This window comes from Perissodus microlepis, chromosome 2 (genome assembly GCF_051167445.1).
Source record: "Perissodus microlepis isolate ML-2025 ecotype Zambia chromosome 2, ASM5116744v1, whole genome shotgun sequence".
Classification (NCBI taxonomy): domain Eukaryota; kingdom Metazoa; phylum Chordata; class Actinopteri; order Cichliformes; family Cichlidae; genus Perissodus; species Perissodus microlepis.
The window spans coordinates 23,216,942-23,237,340 of NC_140462.1; the positions used below are offsets into that span (position 1 = coordinate 23,216,942).

General features: G+C 39.0%; 1 protein-coding gene across 2 annotated transcripts in view; it reads right to left on the reverse strand.

Moving 5' to 3' along the window:
• Positions 1-231: 231 nt before the first annotated feature.
• The window catches only part of cplx2b (complexin 2b), a 59,631-nt gene continuing 39,463 nt past the window's right edge, over positions 232-20,399 (reverse strand). For both annotated transcript variants that reach the window (XM_084952966.1, XM_084952957.1), the window contains exons 3-4: positions 5,935-6,110; positions 232-5,246 (exon numbers count right to left, since the gene is read on the reverse strand). In XM_084952966.1, the coding sequence (XP_084809092.1) occupies positions 5,049-5,246; positions 5,935-6,110 (374 nt within the window). In that variant the 3' untranslated portion in view covers positions 232-5,048. The remainder of the gene's footprint in view (positions 5,247-5,934; positions 6,111-20,399) is intronic.

The following is a 20,399-nucleotide window of genomic DNA, read 5'->3' on the forward strand; positions in this document are numbered from 1 at the left end:
AACCGAAAGCACTGTATCGAACGGTTCAATATCGATACGAGTATCGTTGCACCCCTACTATATATGTGTGTGTGTGTGCCGAGCCCAATTCACTGCATTTCTACTCAGTCTTATTTGTATGGTCACTGCACACAGTTCTTTATGGTCATCAATATTAGAAAACAAAATGAAAAAACAACAGATTTAATAAGTTACTGAAATGGTCACAAGCAAGACAGGACTAAAGACAAGTTTTTTTTAATAAACCTTTGTTTTTATTAGTCTTATGCATTAAATTTCCAAAAAGGATGTTTCCGTTCCATAGATGACAGTTTTACAGTGATCGGGCTCCACGTAAGAGTATATGACATGCAATTAAAGAAAAAAAACAACAACATAAGAACTCATATTTTACATTCTTAACCTCTGCCCCCTGAAATGAGTCATTATTCAACCTGAATTAAAAATAAAGACCCTCTCGTTTAGACTTTTGGAGATTTTTTTAAAAAGGGTTTTTTTCACTTCCTTACAAATTTTCTTATCAGCAGTTTCCGGTGATCATCACGCCATTCTCTCCCCAGATGGAGTCTGCTTCTCAGACAGTAAAGACAGCATGAGTGGTGACCAGAACAAGGTCACATAATCAATAACCTGGCGAATATCACTAGAGCCCTTCTAATGTAGCATTCAGAAGGCTGGCAGGCAGGTAAAGTAAACTGTCATGGAAAGTAGATGCCATAGCAGTTGCCAGTATAACATTTCAACTTATCCTAGTGCAAATGCCAAAAAAGTCAGGAATGTATTTCTGTTCACAGTTACAGCTAATGAGAGTTCACCAGTCACAAGTAAACTCGGTGACTAAGTATTAAGTACAGCACATTCACTTTCATTTCTACAGTCACTGGCAGGATTCAGCAGGGCAGTTCATATGCATAAGCTTATGTAAAAATGTTACAAACAAGACAAATGTTATGACATCTTTCACAAAGTCCAGCCTCGGAGTTGATTGAACAATAAAGTTTAGGTTAATTCTAAGATATTCTCTCCATCTCTATCATTCATTACACTTAATAACGTTATATTTAGGATGTAAACATCTATGGCATGTCTTTTGGACTCTGCCGGTATGGATTCTTTGTGCTGTCATTTTCTAATAGTCACGAGAAATCACCAAACCCGATGAACATTTTTTTTGTCCTTTTTTGGGGGGTGTAGGGGCGGTAGACTGTGGTTTTGAATGGCAGTTCCAAGCCTATTATGTATATCTAATGTTTCTGGGCTCCTGACAACAGAATTTGATCATCCAGGTTTTCAGACGCAGTCTCCAATAAAAACGGTTCCATCTTTCTGAGTTAAGATGTTTCAGAGAAATATCAGCCAGGACTTGATGGACTTTTTAAAGCATTTGAGACCTTTCATGTATAATTTTCATTGCTCTCATTCACCTACATTTATTTCTATTTTACCATAACTTTTTAAGTATTCCCTGTAAAAAAAAATCACTCTGGATTATTCTGTGTATAATAAAGAAAAAAAAACTCCTTGCTTTTACACTTTCATCTATGAAACCAAGGATTTTGTTAAACTGAACAGCTCCACAAACAAGTGTATATCATGCAACCAGAATGAGTTCAAACAGCAGCACATTACGCACGGACACGCACAGGTGCGACAGATGAGTTACAGCTTACCTGACGTAAAGATGACATGGCAATAGCCCTTTTCAAAGGCAATTCACATGCTGTGATGCCTTGAAACGAGTCCCGCTGAGAGACTATTTTACATACAGAGGATGTATGGCTGTAGTTTCCATGAAGGGCCAGTAACCAAAGCCATGTCCATAATTCTACCCGCTATGGTGGGGGGCTTACTCTGTTCTCGCAGAGGTGCACGTGGCCTGGCTTTGGGTGATATGGGAATAATTTTTTAATGTAAATAATCAAAACTATCAAGATGATGTTCCTCATGCCACCTAACTGAAGCCCACTGCACTACCAACCATCCTCTAGAATGATCCCCAGTCCAAGATTTTCTTTTGAGGTCATTGCAATTCCACTTAAATTTATCTTCAAGCTAAGGTGAAAGATTTTTTTTTTCACTCTTGCTGGCACAAGTTTAAATTACTTAACCAGGCAAATGATTTGCCCTACTTTGTGTTTTCTGGAAAACACCAGCTGAATGCATGACCCACAGTAGTAGAAGATATGCCACGTGCCAATTTGTCCTGTAAGCTTGATTTGTAGTAATATGACAGTGGCATTTTTGGCATGCCTAAACACGTCCCCAGTTACGGGCTGACAAAGAGGCGAACACATATCTGACAAATCCAGTGTATTTGCAGGACAGCTTAAACCAGCTTAAACCAGCTGTTCATCGGCTGTCCAGCCGATGAACAGCTGGGAATAAACTCTGAACTTCATCCCACTTAAACATGTTATGGCATGGCTGTGTAATGGGCTGTGAAAGTTTAGTTTTAGAGCAGTTTTTAAATAGGAGACTCAAAGAATCCTATTTTATACATAAATGTTGTTTCAATGCCCCTGTGGTACATTTTCTTAAAATAAAATACAGTTTTTATTTTTTGTGTGTTTTTCTTTGACCACGTCTTTACTGACAGCTAATAATCTCCAACACTCTCCAGTTCAATCTCTCTGGATACAATGCACAGATTCTGTTGCCTGGAGACTCCTACAGAAACAGGGAGTTGTGTATTTTTTCATATTTCGGTTCATTTGGTGTATTCTCTACCAAACATTGCATGCTCAACATCTGAAAGGAATGTGTTAAGTATTCTTCTTTTTAGACATGGCACAAAAATAGCTCAAAGACACACTTACACGGTATAAACCAGGACTATATGGATCAACAACATGATCTCACATCACAGACACATAGAAAGACGCACACATATAAACACACACACACTTACAGTACACGTGTTGCACACTGAGACAGAACAATGGCTTTTTTTCTACATACATTTTTTTGTCTACATGTTTAAAGATACAAGAATGGTAAGGATTTACAAACAAATTTATCCCTTTTTTTCGCTTCTTCTTTTCTTTTCTTTTTTTTACGGGAAACAAACATGAGACATGTAACTTGAAATATTCTCTTTATATAATTTTTATTGCAATCTAAACAGTATGGCTTTGTCTAGTGAAAATTCCTATCTGAGCTAGAAAAATAATAATAATAAAAAAAACTGAAAAAGGTGTTTTATGGTGTTTATGCCAACTTTATCAATGGTCCTAATAATCCCTAAAGTTGTTCTAAGTCACAGACTCATGGAACAATGTACCGTCCGTACATTGTTCCATCACTAACTACTGAAACGTCATTGGGTCTTTTAAGAATAACCAACATGCTTTGTTTTATTGATTAATGTCCACATAGTAAATAGATTTTGTTTTCATCTACAGTACACCTATTTGAACATGACAAATCACTATGATATTAGTTGGATTAACAGATGCAGGATGCAGAATATTAGCAGGCTCTTTAGGCAGTGAGACACAACAACTCACAGACCAGTTATCCCAGGCTCAGTCTACGGTAACATTACCTATTAATTATGGAATACCTTTGAGGAAGAAACAGAGCATCAGTTTTAGCTTAGCGGCGGTCCCTAGGACACATGCACGTGCTGAACGAGCTTGCTGTGTGTCTTCTGCAGGCCTGGCACATATGATTGAAAATAAAAGTTACACATGCATGTCTTTGTTTGTGACGAAAGAAATAAGGTCTTACCAGCATTTCTTTGGTCTGGATGTCGATGAGTGACAGTCAAGGTAGATTTGTACATTAAAAGATGAAGGAAAAGGTTAGCTCAGGTGGGATGTGAAGTCAATTTCAATTTCAGCACGTTAATGAAAGTGTGAAAAACACCAATAAGTTAATCAAGTGCTTAGTAACCAAATCAACCCGTTGCTAGTGGAGATGAAAGCATGTACCAGCAACCCCCAGTATCCCATTGGTCAATGCTCTGATTGTCTATGGCACCCACACCACCTAAATGATGACAACTTGGTCTGTTAGCTTATGATGAATGAAAATTCACACGTTGACATAAGTTTTTAAAATGTTTAAGCTGTAAAGTTTCTCTTCTTTCAAAACGTAGTGGCAGTCTAATCAGCTGACCAGATTAGAAAAGCTCTTGTAAAACTAGAGGTGGAAGCAGAAGGGATCTCTTTTTTTGTCCTATTTTTCGCAGACCGTTTTTTTTTTTTGGAAGCTTTTGATCTTAAAAGGAATTACAAATCATATTTTAATGTTTTGCAATTATTCCGGCATTTCCACAAGTTTTGATGCTTTGAACATTGGCACCATCATCAACCATATATGCCCACTAGAAATCCTAATATCAAATACATTATTCCAAAATTGTCCAGTCTTGTATCTTTGAACGAGTGCCTACATGCTACCAACAGCGTTGACTCAAAATGAAACCCTCATTTACAATTCCTCTGCTAGAGGAGATGATATGAAGGCACGTGTCCTAAAAACTTAAATGTTGATTTCTTGTACTATAAAGGTCTACACGAGGTTTGTAAAAGTCGAAAACACCCATTGATTTAAACAGAACATGCTCCATCAACTGGAAAACGCGGTGGAAGTGCCATTTAAACACAAAAGTAAGCAGACACGAATCCACTGTCGTCCAATGCTGTTCTCCACGATGGCCATGCTCCATCTGTTCTTAATGGGCATGAACAAGAGCAAAACAACTCAGGTGTAAGAAATGTGAAAGTTTTACAACTACTGCGGTAAAGAAAAGAGGAAGAATGACACTGTCATCAAAGAGTAGAAAAAGCAAAGTAAAGGTTCTCTACAAAGGCAGTGTGTAGCCTCTAACAGTTTGACGAGGACCCCCCCCCCTCCCCCAAATTCATTGTGATCCCAAGAACCTCAACATGCCCCAAATCTACACTCAAACCCCAACAAATAATTTCCTCAGTCTCTTTTCAATTAACCCAAAGAACCCTTCCTCCCGCTGCCCCGCAGCCTCACCCATGCCAGACCGGACCCTGATTTTAGGGTTCATTTGATTTGTTTTGTGTTTTTTAGTTTTACTTCTTGAACATGTCCTGTAGAGGTCCAGGCAGAAACTTGAGGACGGTGTCAAGGATGCTCTCTTCGTCTTCCTCATCATCATCTCCGCAGCCTCGCGGGATCGCTTTCTTCGGGCGTGTCAGCGATCCCTCGCAGGCTTGCTCCATGGCCGCTTTTTCCTCTGCCTCCTTCTCTTCCTTCTTTTTTAACCCATACTGGACGAAGGAGGAACACCGGTGACGTGCAGGGAAAAAATAAAGGGTAATTAAATGACAAGTGAGACCCACCTCTGTAATCAGACCTAAAATGACATGCAGCGTCAGTGCCAGTCTGGGGTGTAACATGTTACAAAGTAATGCACTACTGTAATCATATTACGTTCTTCAGGAACGCAGTAAAGTAACACGTAGCGATACAAAATTTCTTCTTTTCTTTCCAGTCTTCCCAGTTTAGGTTTTTGTTTAGCATTGAATTGGTTTTGCCTTTTGTTTCGTACTTCAGCCACCACAATAAACAGCTCACTTTTGGTTAAGAATCAAGTTTTCATTTTGCGTGTCTGCGTTTGGGTCCTCCCCCTCTGTCCAAGCAGTCGGAAGCTGACTGTGACAGAAAGAAAAGTATCAAACATGTCTGTGTTTCTAAAGTGGAATCATCTTTTTGAACTTTTCTTTGTGTTGTTGTGTTCACATTTAAACTCTAACACAAAAATTGCATGTGCGTCCTCGTTAGGCTCGGGTGTGTTGGCGTGCTGGACTGTAGCCTCAGGTTTATATTGTTAGCTGGTAACCAAGTAATTTCTGTGTGTTGCAGGTCAAGTAGCGTACAGTAGTGTAGTAGTTTCTCCAGCTTGTGCATTACTTTTGAGAAAAGTAACAAGTAATGTGTAACGACCCCAACACTAACCTTGTCCCTGATGGTCTGCCGTACTTTTTCCCTCTCTGCCTCCATGCGGGCGTGTTTTGCCTTCCTCTCCTCCTCCTGCTGCCTCAGCGCCTCCTGTCGCTCCTCCTCCTTCTTGGCTGCATCCGGGTCCTTCTCCTCCTCCCCACCTAACATCTTACCCATGTCTTTGGTGGCCCCTGGACAGAAAACATAGAAATACTGTAAGTTCCTTCATCGTTATTATTTTTTTAAATCCAGATGTTAAATGTTTCCAAAACCGAACAAATAAGAAAAATAAAAATAAGTTGCAGCAATAATTTCACTTAAGAAGAAGTCTAATAATACATTTGTGGCTGCTATGACGCAGACCGATTCAAAAGATAACATGTACCTGACACCTGCTTCTGTCATAGTCATCATCATCATCATCATCATCATCATAGTTTATTTACATAGCACTTTAAAAACACACAAGGCTGACCAAAGTGCTGAACAATAGAAATATAAGAGATACAGTAATAATAATAAATACAATAAAATAATAAATATAGTAAAAACAATACTTTTTTTTTTTAGTCAACTATTAAAATACTGTGTGTTTGCATTTCTGAGGATTAGGTGGTGAACAGGTTCACCCAGGAGCTTCAAGGTCCGTTGGAAACAAGACGGAAGAAGAACAGCCAGCTGGAAGAGCTTCAAAGAAACACTGAGACAGAGGAAGACACATTCTTCCATCTGCTGTGGCCATCTGTTATCTCTACCTGTACCTCCGCATTCTGCTACTAAACATAATTCAGACTGAACGTAAGTTTTCAAAGTTTCTGGGCACAGCGTGTGGTGAAAAAATGAGACTTTATTATTATGAAGGAGATAGACTTTGGGCCTTTTTATACTTACAAATGAAAATATTGGTAAATTAGAAAAAAATCTGAATGAAATCAAATTAAATATTTAACATCATTTATCAAACAAAAATGCTAACAACCTCTGATTACAGAATAATTAGGTACACATCCCAGTACAGGGTCGGAACCTTGCATGCTTTTCATTAAAAGTCTAAGGTTAACACTTACAATAGTAGAGCGGTGTTATCGGTGAGGGTTACAGTCAGATACGATCAATTCTCAGAAATCTAAAAAACTAAAGCAAGCTGAGAAGTTCTCAGAACAGTAAACAAATTTTTTCTGAAAACGTTGATTCATTCAGATTCATTCATTGGCATTTTCTGTGTTACAAATACATTTTTTGGTTTATATCATAAAGAGATTAAAACTTAAACCACTGAAGGAAGTCTTTAATCTGCCTCCTCCACATTCTTGGATACATTTCCCAGCATCTGCTCCTGGAACACACTCACTCTTACTTACATTTGTCACTGGAGTTGCCTTTCAGATGTGAAAGCCACTCCCTCCGGCCTATCGATATTGCTGTTGTTACCTCCGTCTGATCGATAGTAAATACAGGACCACCTGAGAGTGTACAAATTATGGATTGTCCAGCAGAGAGAAAACTTCATCTGAGTATTGATCTGCCTCTCAGGGACTGGTGAGAGGACAGTCTGGCTGGCAGCCTGGTTTTCCAGCCTAATGCCTTTCTTAAGCCTCACAAGCTGAATATGTCTTACTGCTCAGGCTGATCATTGGAGCATAGTCTTCTTGGGGTCCTCGATATGTTTATAAATACAAATACAATCTGCAAGGTCTGTAAGTGGCCTGTTTGGAAGCAGATGGGGTCATTAAATATTGATTTTATCCATCCCCATCAATTACAAACTCTATAAACTATCACAGATATATTGCAGTTATTTATTGTTATATTGCAGTAAAAACCCGAGTTAGTCCCTCTCTCGCACAAGAGTGTAAAGAGACCAATTCTGAGTAAATTACTCAGAAGAAACGTGGCTTTAAAGACTCTGTGGTTCTCTCCTGGGTTTGTGAGCCTAGGGGCAGCTGCTCCTGTCGCTCCTCAGCAGACTCATGCAGTGGCCCTAATTGCCCTGCAGCGCTGTGTGGTGGCAGCAAACCTGCAGATGACAAATTAGCGCTCAGCTGGTGGGAGGGGCAGGCTGTGAAATATTCCCTGTAACTTGCTGAGGAGGTGGGTTAAGGTCAGAGTGTGTGCTGTGGAGCCTTCATTGTGATAAAACACTCAGTTACACCATGTGTGAGCATGTACAGCTCATGAATCAGGCGACCTTGGTTTTTGCCTTCACCTTAGAAAGAGCTCAGTAGTTTTTAGATCCTTTAAACAGAGTATTTATCGCATGAGGTTTGCTTCTTTGTTCATTTGCAAAAGGACAATCTGTTATGCAGCAGATGAGCTCCAGTTATTTAAAAAAAAAAAACAGTATGCAGCTGTATTCTCCCTTCAGATTATTTTTGAGGTGATGTCCAAGCACCGGACATTTCATGTCTCATTGTGATTTTTTACAGTACTGATGGAACAGAGTGAAGTTCTTTTACTGTTTTTTGCTCCCAATGTGTTCAGTAGGCTCGTTCGCTGACAGTTATCTGTATCCATGCAACATGGGTTACAACACTAACTTGAAGCTGTTTACCAGAAAATATGTTCACCAACTCAATGGTAAGTGTCAATAAACACAAAGTACAGCTGAGTCTAATAATGATGTTTTATGGTTATAGTTTCTTAATCACAGTCTTTCAAGTCAAACTAACTATGACTACCTTTCTGGATCAAATGCAGGAACAGCCAAGTGATGTTTCCACCTGCCCCCATTAGCACGATTAAAAGTTTAAGGTGTTTTGATAAGACTGTGCATGGTGAATATAATCTGTGTCAAGGATGCTCTCTTCGTCTTCCTCATCATCATCTCCGCAGCCTCGCGGGATCGTTAAAATAATTTCCCTGAGAGGCAGAGCATTTCCCTTTGCCCTTTTAACCACTTCAAAGAATGCATTTAGCCTGACTCTTGTATTTTGCTCATTTCTCTCTCTGCGTTTCAGTCTGTCGTTCCATTACCATCACTGCAGTCGTTTCCTTTCCTTTGCTTCTCATCCATCTCCCTGCTCCACCTTCACCACCTCCAACAATCCATTAGAGGCAAGCTCACAGATTTCCTCTGCAGACAAAGATAGGTAGTTTGAGGCTAAGTGCTCTAACACCCTCAGTCCTTGCAATGTGCATTCAATCACTCATTACTTCACTATTTCCCAGACTCAAGTCTTTGTGCCACAGGAGCTGTAACATACAAAAGCTCTGGGTTGGAAGGGGCAGAGATATGGAGCGTGATGGTTGCAGCACGGCTTCATCAGCATAAACTAGATGCCCAAAAGGCAAACACTGGACAGCAGAGAGTCTCTGCAGATACGATTTGATTGATTTAATAGATTTGGCTGAAGCTGATTAAGGAATGAAATGGATAAATGTCTCAGCTGTATGTGGACAGATAACAGCAGAGAGAGAGATGCTCGTCATTACAAGAAGAGAGCTTTTACAAGGAGTAATTAGCAGCTGGGAATGAAAACCTCAGAAGAGGCTGAAATGGAAACTGAAATGAAATGGAGAGTAGATGTCTTTGTTGTATTTTCTGCAGTATTTGTCATTTTTATCTTTAAGTGCCTCTGCAGCCCTCTGCCCAACTGGAACAATGATTTGTTCTGTGTGGTGGGAGAATTTTATAAGGCATAAAAATTAACCATAAATTAACTAAGAGCAAAAGAAAAACCAAAATTATCGCTCCTGGTGAAAATAACTGGGCATCACACACACTCAAGGATGTGAGAATGAACAACAATAACTTGTCCTGTACAGAAATGGTTGACAGATTTTCTTTTGTTTTGCTGTAAATAGATCAATATCTTTTTTTGGTCTTTATTAAATAAATAAATATAAAGGGTTTTTGAGGCTATCTGGAGAATAACTAATGTTGACGGCAAGCTAAAATTAGAGTAAAAGACATTTTTCCATAAAGCAACTCCAGTGAAACTTATTTTTTTTGGTGGAAATAACACAATTCCCTTTTTGTCTGCAGGAAACATATGAAAACCTGCTCTACTGAAAATATATGTTTCTCTAAATAGATCAGTAGACCTAAAAATCATCATCAAGCAGCTCTACTTAATAATCATTAGGAACCGTCATGTCAAACTAAGTGCTAAACTTTACAAAATACTCTGATTCCTCAAATTCTGTCCTGATAATCGAACCCTCTTTTAAGCACCTGGCCTTAATCCTGAAAAATAAAAAATATGAAATCCTAAAAAACGAAGAGCAAGGCATTTTCAATAACCATCATTCTGCAACATTTTCAGGTTGAAGCCGGGAAAAAAAGAATTTCAAAGAGACCCATTTGCAAATCAGGTAAATCTGACTGAAAAAGCCTTTTAAAAAGATTCGTCAGACTCTGGAATACTTGGTGAGCAACTACGACTTTCACTGAAGAGTCTTTGGAAGGAAACTGATCCTGGTCTGGGTTTGTGTTACACCTAGTAGCACAAAAAAAACCATTTCATCGTTAGAGGAAAGAATACATCCAATTATTTATAGAGTAATTATTTAAATACATAAAAAATGAATAGAAACTGAATGATACAACATCAGAGATCTAAATTTGGACAACCAGCAGCGTCCAGATATGGTGGTCACTTGCAACACACACTATCAAATTTATGATGGATAATACACCTTTTGCAGAAAAGATTATGGGTTAACCTAAAAGCACGGCAGAGCTTTAGTCATTTAATTTGTTATATAAAAATCATGTTAAAATAATTTTGTTTGTTTTGTGTGTTGCATTGTAGTTCTGTATGCATTTGGTAGAATTATAAGAAGCCAGTTCGCAGGACAGTCGACGTCTGTGTTTCAGACTTTCATTCGCTTTGTTTTCACTTGTTTAATTTCATTTCACTCATTTATTATGTTGACTCCATGTTGAAAAAATGCTTCTCCAGTGCATTTAAATGCAATGCCCAATGCAATGGGTACTAAGACAGTCTTGGTACCAGCAGCAATTAGAGACAAAGAGCCATCGCAGCCACAGCCTGAAAAAGTATGGTTAGACATCAACCTGCTCTGAGAAGCAGAAGGGTTTGTACGTAGAATGATTAAAGACATTTTAAAGACTCAAATATGCCATTCAAATGTGTTTTGATGATACACTGACAAGCTGATTTTTCAGTTTTTATTGTTTTAAAACCATGAAATATAGAAACACAAAGTTCTCCTGCTCAGTTATCAGGTCATTGTTTACTCACTGAACTTCACTGTAATGGAAACTCTGACCAAACTTTTCCATTTAAAAGAGAACAGATGATAAAATTAATTAATTAATAAATAAAAGACAAGCTATGCCCCACTGACTCCTCCTCCGGCCAGTCAGATGGATGGCAGTGCTGTTGGTTAATTTGTCAGGGGTGGGGAGATTTGAAAAATGAAGCTCATTTTAATAATGGATTACCCTCGTTACCAAATTAGGCCTTCATAATTCACATGAGTGTCTGGATTTGCCACATCGATCAGATATTCAGGCAGCATGACAGGGTAGTTGTTTAACCCTTTGTCAGAATCCCACATTTCCAACTGGGAGCTTCTTTTTGCAGAGTCTAATCGACCGATCACCATGCCCGCTGGCTTCCTGTCATTACTGTATCCTTATCTTCATCACGCCTGCACAGGAAATGAGAGGAGAAGCTCGACCTGCGTGGTCAGGACCGGTTCACGCTGATCTCTCAGAGAATATCTGAACATCTTTTATTTGAGCTTCTTTATGAGAAACGGCGAGACATTCGCATGTTTGATAACCTCCAGAACACAAAAAAGGCACGGAGTCCATATTAGGAATAAAATGAACGAACTGATGGCAGAGACAAAACGTGGGCAACAGAGAGACTCAGAGATCACATCTTATCACTGGGGTTAATGACAAATTTCAAATATCCACATGGCTAATAACGTTCCACCTTAAAATGAAAAGTCACATATTGTTCTGTGAAAACTTGCTTGATATTTTTGCCAGTCCAAAGAACCCAGATTTCTGATAAAAAATAGTCCTGCTCAGATCCAAGCTCTTTGTTTTGAGGGGTACAGTAAGTGTTGGACATGCGTGCAATCATTTAATCTGAGGATTAAAATTTGATGCATGTACTATTTCATGATATTTGAGTTAAAAATGCAGAGCATCTCTCTCGCTCATGTGTTTGTGCACAGTTTCGTTCCCAGCCTGTGTGTGGATCGATCACGCTGCCCTGGACTGATTAATCCAACACATGGAAACTCTGATGAATGTGATTTGTAATTAAATAACCAGTAAATACAAACTGAGGCCTGCAGCTGAAATCTATACCTCAGTCTGCACCAATGAAACGTTCAGGAGGTCTCCTACAAGTAATGACATTAGTGAGGCTCAGCCTGAGAGTGTGTCAGGCTGGATTAGACAAAGTTTGCTTCCATGTGTTGTGTTTTACTGCACACACCTAAATTAAATGACATTTTTCTCTGTGTTTGTGCAGATACAGCATAAACCAGAACCAGGCCTCAATCATGTCCACATGTGGAGAATTCACAAAGCTTTCCAAAGGCTCAGAAAATGCATCACAGAATAAATGTGCACTGTCGTCTACGTGTTGATGGTTTTCTTTTCAAAGGAAAAATAAGTCTTTTTACAAAAAATGTTTCCACCAAGCTTGGAAACTACTATTTAAAATTGTTTAAGAATTAAGTTATAAGAGTGTCACATCTGTTTCATTGTGTTTCTTTTTAGTTTAGTTTTTTAATGTTGAAGTTTCAGGATTTTTTTCTTTGAATTTATGGGATAAATCTTCACTGAAGACTTGGAAAAAAAAAGGTTCTGGAAGCTGACGCATCAGAAACAGGAAAAACTAGGAAGTGTAAGAATCTGAGCAAATGTTAAATAGACAAAACTGCAGTGACTGCAGTGATGGAAACCTTGTCGTAGACAGGGTCAAGTAACTCACTTACCCACAGCAGGAAAGAAGTCCAATCCATGCAGCCTGAGCCCACAGAAGAGCTTCAGTAGAACAAACCTCTGAAAGCCTTATGATAGAAAGATGCTGGTAGACATATTGTGTAGACCGTGGTCAGACTGTCCACAATGTCCACTGCTGAAGGCACCTGTTCTGTGGACATCAGTATCTGAACTGAAGCTGGCTCCATTAAGAGGGCCAGTCCCCACAGTGCCCCCCATTTCCAGCTTTACAGTAGAAATAAATATGGTTTTGGCCTCTATGGATGATTTTCACTCTAAAATCTGCAGCCATACACGTATGCGTTCATGTTCTCATATTTTAGTCCCGATGAATATCTGAGAGTAAAAAGTTTAATTGATGGAGGAACGTTCACTGGGAAACTTTTCAGGCAATATAACTTGGTCTTGGTGCTTTGGTGTAATAAAGTGGGGGTTCTTCACAATATCAACTAGCTAAAACGTGCCTGATCCACAGTAGGAAAGACAAATATGACTTTAGTAAAAAAAAATGTACATTTCTTTTTACTTTTTTATTCCCTTTCTCCTGTTTATTTCCATATTTCTGTGTTTGTATGTTAATGGCACGAGAGTTCCTCACCTCATTTAAAGCCAGCGTGTAGTTAATAGGTTACTGCTGCCAGCTAGTGTCATGGAGATTATGTTTTGCTTCTGTGTGCTTCACCCTAAAGACCAAAACTCCATACAAAACATATGAAATAAACACTGTGCTCACTGATGTTCCAAATGCCAAAAATGATGAAGTGTTAATATTTAAATGTAGCAGAGAGTCTTTTCTTATTAAAATAAAATAAAAACAAAAATGTTTCAAATAGTTTTATTCAGCGTTAGTCTCCCACTATAAAAAAAATATATTAGGGGCATTGCTTTATCAGCTCTTTGCCATGGCATTAATAATTTATCTACCATTGATGCCTCAGCTTCCATAGACGACCTGCTATCTCACTATAACAATGAACTTATCAACCTAAATCTGCCTACTACCCCTCTGTTATTGAATCCGCTAAAGGGAACACGCACTTTGTTTTCTACATTACATAATATTGTTAAACCCCCAGATACCTTTGCCATACATACACACTCTGCTGCAGTTTGCAACAAATTTATGGACTTTTTTTACACCAAGATTGAGAATCTTTATCAACAATTGCCCTCGTCCTGTGATATGGTCAATTGTTCTATCTGCATTTTTTGCCCTTCTCAACTGTCATCCTCTCTATCCAATTTTGAACTTCCCACAATAATTCAGCTAACTTCCATAATTACTAAGTTAAAGTCATCATCGTGTAAACTTGATCCACTGCCGACTAATCTTGTCAAACTCTCATTCCCGTCTCTTGCCCCACTGATTACTAATATCGTACACTCCTCTCTTATATCTGGTTCTGTTCCTTATTCTCTTAATACTGCAATAATAACACCCATACTGAAAAAGAATGGTTCAGATCCCTCCAATCTAAATAATTTCAGGCCAATTTCAAATCTCCCTTTCTTAGCAAAAATTCTGGAAAAGATAGTGGCTGCACAGGTTCATCGTCATCTCACTGGAAATAACTTGTGCGAACAGTTTCAGTCCGGCTTCCGTTCAAGTCACAGTACAGAAACAGCCCTAGTAAAAATCACCAATGATCTTCTGCTTGCAGCTGACTCTGGACTCATCTCCATCCTCATTCTCCTCGACCTCACAGCAGCTTTTGACACTATCTCCCACCGCATCCTTTTTCACAGATTAGCATCTATTGGTATCAATGGTACAGTACTCGCCTGGTTTACCTCTTATCTCTTTGGCCGCTCACAGTTTGTTTAATTACTCACTCACAGATCATGATCTACTCCAGTTAATTCCGGTGTACCCCAAGGCTCTGTCCTGGGTCCTTAACTTTTTATCATCTATCTACTACCCCTAGGTAATATTTTCAGGAAGCATAGCATCCAGTTTCACTGCTACGCAGATGACACCGAGCTCTACCTGTCCCCCAAACACACAGCTACTCTCCCACCCAGATCCATTTCTGACTGTTTAAGTGAAATCAAGGTCTGGTTTACTCACAACTTTCTTAAACTTAATGGCAATAAAACAGAATTCATTTTAATAGGCACCAGATCAAAACTGACTATAGTCCCAACCACAAGTCTTTCATTATCCATTGATAACTCTGTTGTCACACCATCCCCTCAGGTTAAGAGTCTTGGTGTCATCCTCGATAGCACTCTGTCCTTCACAGCACATATAAATAATATCACACGGTCTTCCTACTTTCATCTCCGTAATATTAACCGCCTTCGTCCCTCACTCACTCCAAACAGTACTACCATACTTGTCAATGCTCTTGTCACATCTCGTTTAGATTACTGTAATTCTCTTCTCTATGGTCAACCTCATAAATCCCTCCATAAATTGCAATTAGTTCAAAATACAGCTGCTCGTATTATTTCCATAACTAGATCCACTGAACATATAACACCTGTTCTTAAACAGCTCCATAGGCTTCCAATTCACCTCAGTGTTAATTTCAAGATCCTACTTCTCACTTTCAAAGCGCTTCATAACCTCGCTCCTCCATATTTATCCGATCTTCTCCATACATACTCACCCCATCGTACACTCCGCTCTTCTTCAGCTTCCCTTCTGTCTGTTCCACCTGCTCGCCTGACTACCATGGGACTCAGAGCCTTTAGTTGTTCTGCCCCTAGACTTTGGAATGCACTTCCACCAGATCTCCGGACCACAAATTCTCTCACCACTTTTAAATCACGCCTCAAAACCCATCTATTCAGAATTGCATACACCTGATCTGTCTTAGTCAATTTTTACCTTGCTCAGCTTTTATACTTGCTTTTATACTTTTATGCTTGTGTTTTGTTGTTTTTTTACCTTATGTCTAAATTTTATTTTGCCATGTATATTATATTTTATTGCTGCTATTGTTCTTGTGTTATTGTAAGGTGAGCTTGAGGGTCTTAAAGGCGTCTATAAATAAAATGTAGTATTTTTATTATTATTATTATATTATTATTATAAATAACAAACACAAAACTTGGTTCAAACATCAGAGTTTCTAAGCCTCATATTCTGCAGGGTTTTTATTTTTAGACTGATGTCCTTACACGACCACCTCAACACACTCCCACTTCATATCAGAATGGTCATGTTCCACCTCAGGACTGAAACTGTGTTTTGTTTTTTGTTTTGTTTTGTGTGTGTGTGTGTGTGTGTGTGTGTGTGTGTGTGTGTGTGTGTGTGTGTGTGTGTGTGTGTGTGTGTGTGGGTTTGTTTGCTTGTATATATTCATGAACAGCCAGCTGTGTCTTGGTGAAATAAATGCCACCCTGTTCCAAGGGAAAAGGTCACTGCATTCAAGCACACCTCTACAGGAGCTCAATTACAACAAACACAAACATTGGGGATGGATGGACAGGTGGATGGATGGATGATAAAGGAATGGATGAATGGGTGAATGGATGTTATAAGAAAATGGTTGATGCTGTTTTACTTGTTCAAAAACAGCTCATTTAATATTATTAACTGACAAAACTAACACTCACACTATTAGCAGACAGGTGCCAGTACTTAACAATAAATTAACACAATTTTTTTAGGGATTATGAAAGTATTCTGATTCTGATGATTCTGATGAATGTGACAACTTTAAAGCTTGAGAGAGGAAAGAGGATCACGGTTACTTTAATCCCATATTTGTGTGATAAAGAATGTGTTCAGATGCAAGGAGGCAACAGTTTGCTGTCAGTAATGAAATTATTTAATCTTATTTACTCTAATATGCCACACGTTAGCAGCATTATTTACAAAAATATTATGTGCTGTGAATCAGGGTTGACATGACTTGGCGTTGTCACGATCCTGGGTCTTTTGACCCAGCGTTTCGAGTTTTAGTTTTGTTTTTTTAAATGTTTATGGTTTATGTTTAAGTTCATTAGGTTATCTAAGTTCGTTTGTTTATCAGATTCCCTTGTGTTTTCAACGCCTGTGTTAAGTCTTCCTTGTCCTTTATGTGTTTCATGTCTGCATGTCTTTTGTTGTCAAGTTCATGTAGTCATGTCTGTGTTTCATTATGTTTCCTGTTTTATTTTGAAGAGGTCCTGTGTTCTTAGGTCAAATGTGTTTAGTTGTACTCTCCCCTTGTGACTTTGTTATGTTCATTTGTTTCAGCTGTTTCCCTATGTGTTTCCACTTCCCTCATTATCCTCCTGTGTGTATTTAGTCCGTGTGTTTTCAGTCATTCCTTGTCAGGTCGTCTGCTAATCCACGTTGTGACTCCAGGTATCAACACCAGTCTTCATGTTTAAGTTTTTTTTTTTTTCATGTTTTACTTTTAGTTCACCCAGTTTAGGTTTTTGTTTAGTTTCACCCATGCCCTTTGTTTGTATCCATTTTTGCCAGCCTTAATAAACGGCTTGTTTTTGTTCACGCCACGTTTCACATTCTGTTTTGGACTGCAATTGAGTCCTTTTTACAATACATACTCACGTAATGTCACCTCAGCCAGACTGTGACAGGCGTTAAGGCCTACCTGTGCATTTATGCATGTGACTGAACCAATGTGGATCATTAAAATATCACCAGATCACCTGATAAATGGGCATCGGCACTTAGGTCACATGACCCATAAACCAGATTCTATGAATCATCAAATGCAGGTGGCATCTTTCCCTGTTGGGGCATCACTGGAAGCTCTAATTTTCATTTGTTCACTCAACTACTTCTGACCCAACCCAGATCTCGGCTGAAGTCCCGGGGTGACCGTGCGTTTGCTCTGGCTGCCCCGGTACTGTGGAATACCCTTCCTCTCGACCTCCGCGCATCTGATTCCATTGCACTGTTCAAATCACGACTAAAAACCCACTTATTCAATCTTGCCTTTCCCTCTAGTTAATATTTCTTTTATGATTTTATATCATGCACTTTTATGCTCATTTAAATTCTTGTTTGCTCTGTACCTGTTGCTTTCCTATGTATCAGTGACAGCTACCTGCTTGCATACTTAGTACTTGCTTTGGTCCTATTTCTATTATCCTCCTCCTATTGTCTATGTTACTTGTTAAGCAACTTGGCATACCCTTGGTTTTTAAGTGTGCTTTATATATAAAGTTTATTATTATTATTATTATTATTTGTTGATCTTATTGAGCCAGCTTGTCTGCAGCAACATGTGAAACTGTCGAAAGATTACTGTACACCAGAAGCAACTGTTGAAGGCAGCAACACTAGCTCTCTTATGAGAAAGAGCGATAGAAGAGAACACACACAAGGAATAAGCATAGAAGAATCGATTGCAGGAAAACTGAGAAGAAGAAAGGAAGAAGGAGTCAAAGGAGAGGAGCAGATATAAATTAGTCCTGTGACAAAGTGGGAAGGCTGAGCTTTAAAGGAATAAATCTCATTTCATTCTGGCCGGTGGTCACCGAGCTGACTGAACTAGATGAGAGGGCTGATTTAAGGAGGCATGACCTCAGTACCCTTGGGGGACCTTCACTTACAAGAACATTCACTTAGATCTGTTTTAGTTTGCTCTTCGTGAATGAGCCCAATCTCAGCTAGCATAAAAGCCACATGGGGTGTAAATGACAGGCTGGGTCAAAAATACGGAATTGCAAAGGAAATATAAGAGGATAAAACTTATTATCACCATTATTGTGATAAATCTCCTTTCCTGTTACAGTTTGTCAGTGAAATAAACTAAATATGTTTTTTAAAACCAAAAAATAAGAAACGAGAGAACTAAAGTGCTGCTGCTGAGGTTGGACGTGCCTTTGCATAAATATGCACACATACACGACAGGTTTTAAAGTGAGGACAGTGCTCTGTGGGAAACATCTACAGGCTTCTCCACCACAGTACCCACACCAAACACCTAAACTTTCTTTATGCCTTCAACAAATTTCACTTAAAGTATAGATTTGAGTAGGGCTGCCACAAACGATTATTTTGATAGTCGACTAGTCACAGATTATTTTTGCGATTAGTCGACTAATCAGATCATGGATCCATTGGATGTACAGCGTACAGCTTATTGCACCAGCATGCATCTGCTCTTATATAACTATCATTAGCTTACAGCTTTAAGTGTTTAAGGTATGTGCTAACTAAAAATAAAGACAAGATGATAGTTTATTAAATTTTAATGAAATTTGCAGATTGTTTCGGTGAAGTTTAATAAACTCCTTGCTATCTAAAATATAACGGGACACCGGAGTATATTCTTGAGCATCTCACAGTTCTGATAATCAGTTGTCTGCTTGACGTTTATTCAGCTGTGTAAAAACTACAACTTTAATCTCAGCCAAACCGATTTACTCAGGAACAAATAAAATACTAAAAAAAAGCCAAACAATAACATTTTTAAGTTATCTAAGTGACTTATATGTGTTTAACCTGAGTAGCGAAAGACGACGGTGGGTTTGAAAACGATTTGCCGGGAGTCCGGTGTTCTCGCGGGCTCTAGTGAGCCTACCCCCGGCTAGCTATCGAGCTAGTGGGTAACAGACTTCGCCGAAAACGTAGGAGCGCTTTTGAAAATATGTGGTGTCTTGATAAACTGAGCAGATATTTGAGGTTTACACAGCTACATTCTCGCCTGAAAATATGTTAAACGTTTATTTTGTGACCCAGAAAGTATAATAAGAGTAATATTAAAACTAACTAGCTGCTGCCATTGTTGGAAACTGAGAAGGGCTGCGCTATGAATTCTGGGACAGAGCTACTTCTTCTTCTTCGGGGTTTAACGGCAGCTGGCATCCTTGTACATGCAGTGCTGCCATCTTCTGTTTCAGTCCGTTATTACACTCTTAAATTCTACTACTTATTCCTGCGTCTTTTGGGATCTTACAAAGCTTCAAACGACACGTCGACTATTAAATCAGTCATCGACGATTTTGATAGTCGACGTAATCGTGACTAGTCGACCAATCGTGGCAGCCCTAGATTTGAGAGCTCAAAGCACTGGAACTTGACCCATTTGCTAGTCCATTGAATTAGCCTCAGGGGGGAGGACCAATTTTTGAGAGCTTCTGGTGCAGTCAGGTCAGGTTTCCAGTTCACACATTAATTTTTATGAAGCCAGATACATTTTTTTAAATGCTACTAGAAGCCTATATGGTTGTCAGGTGATAGCTATAGTAATCACAGCCATACATTTTTAGATGTAATTTGTAACGGCCGCCATTTTCTTTGTGAGTATTTATTGCATTGCGTGCTGCGGGGAAAAGCCTGTTCTAATGTTTGAGTCTATTTTTTAGCACCTGACGACTCTTTTTTGCTTCTCATCTGTAAACTCTCTCCATACTCTTTCATGTGATTCTTGCGTAGGTGGTTGAAGAGGTTTGTCGTGTTTGAGTCTGTGGTAGAGACCTGTTTGCGGCATAATTTGCATAGTACAGTTTTCTGGTCCGTGTCAGACATTTTCATAACCAAACCCTGTCCATGCTACAGCAGTAGCCCCTCCTTTAGGAATAAGGTCCTGGATTTGTTTTGACTGGTCCTTCTGTTTGGAGCTACCTGTTTCTG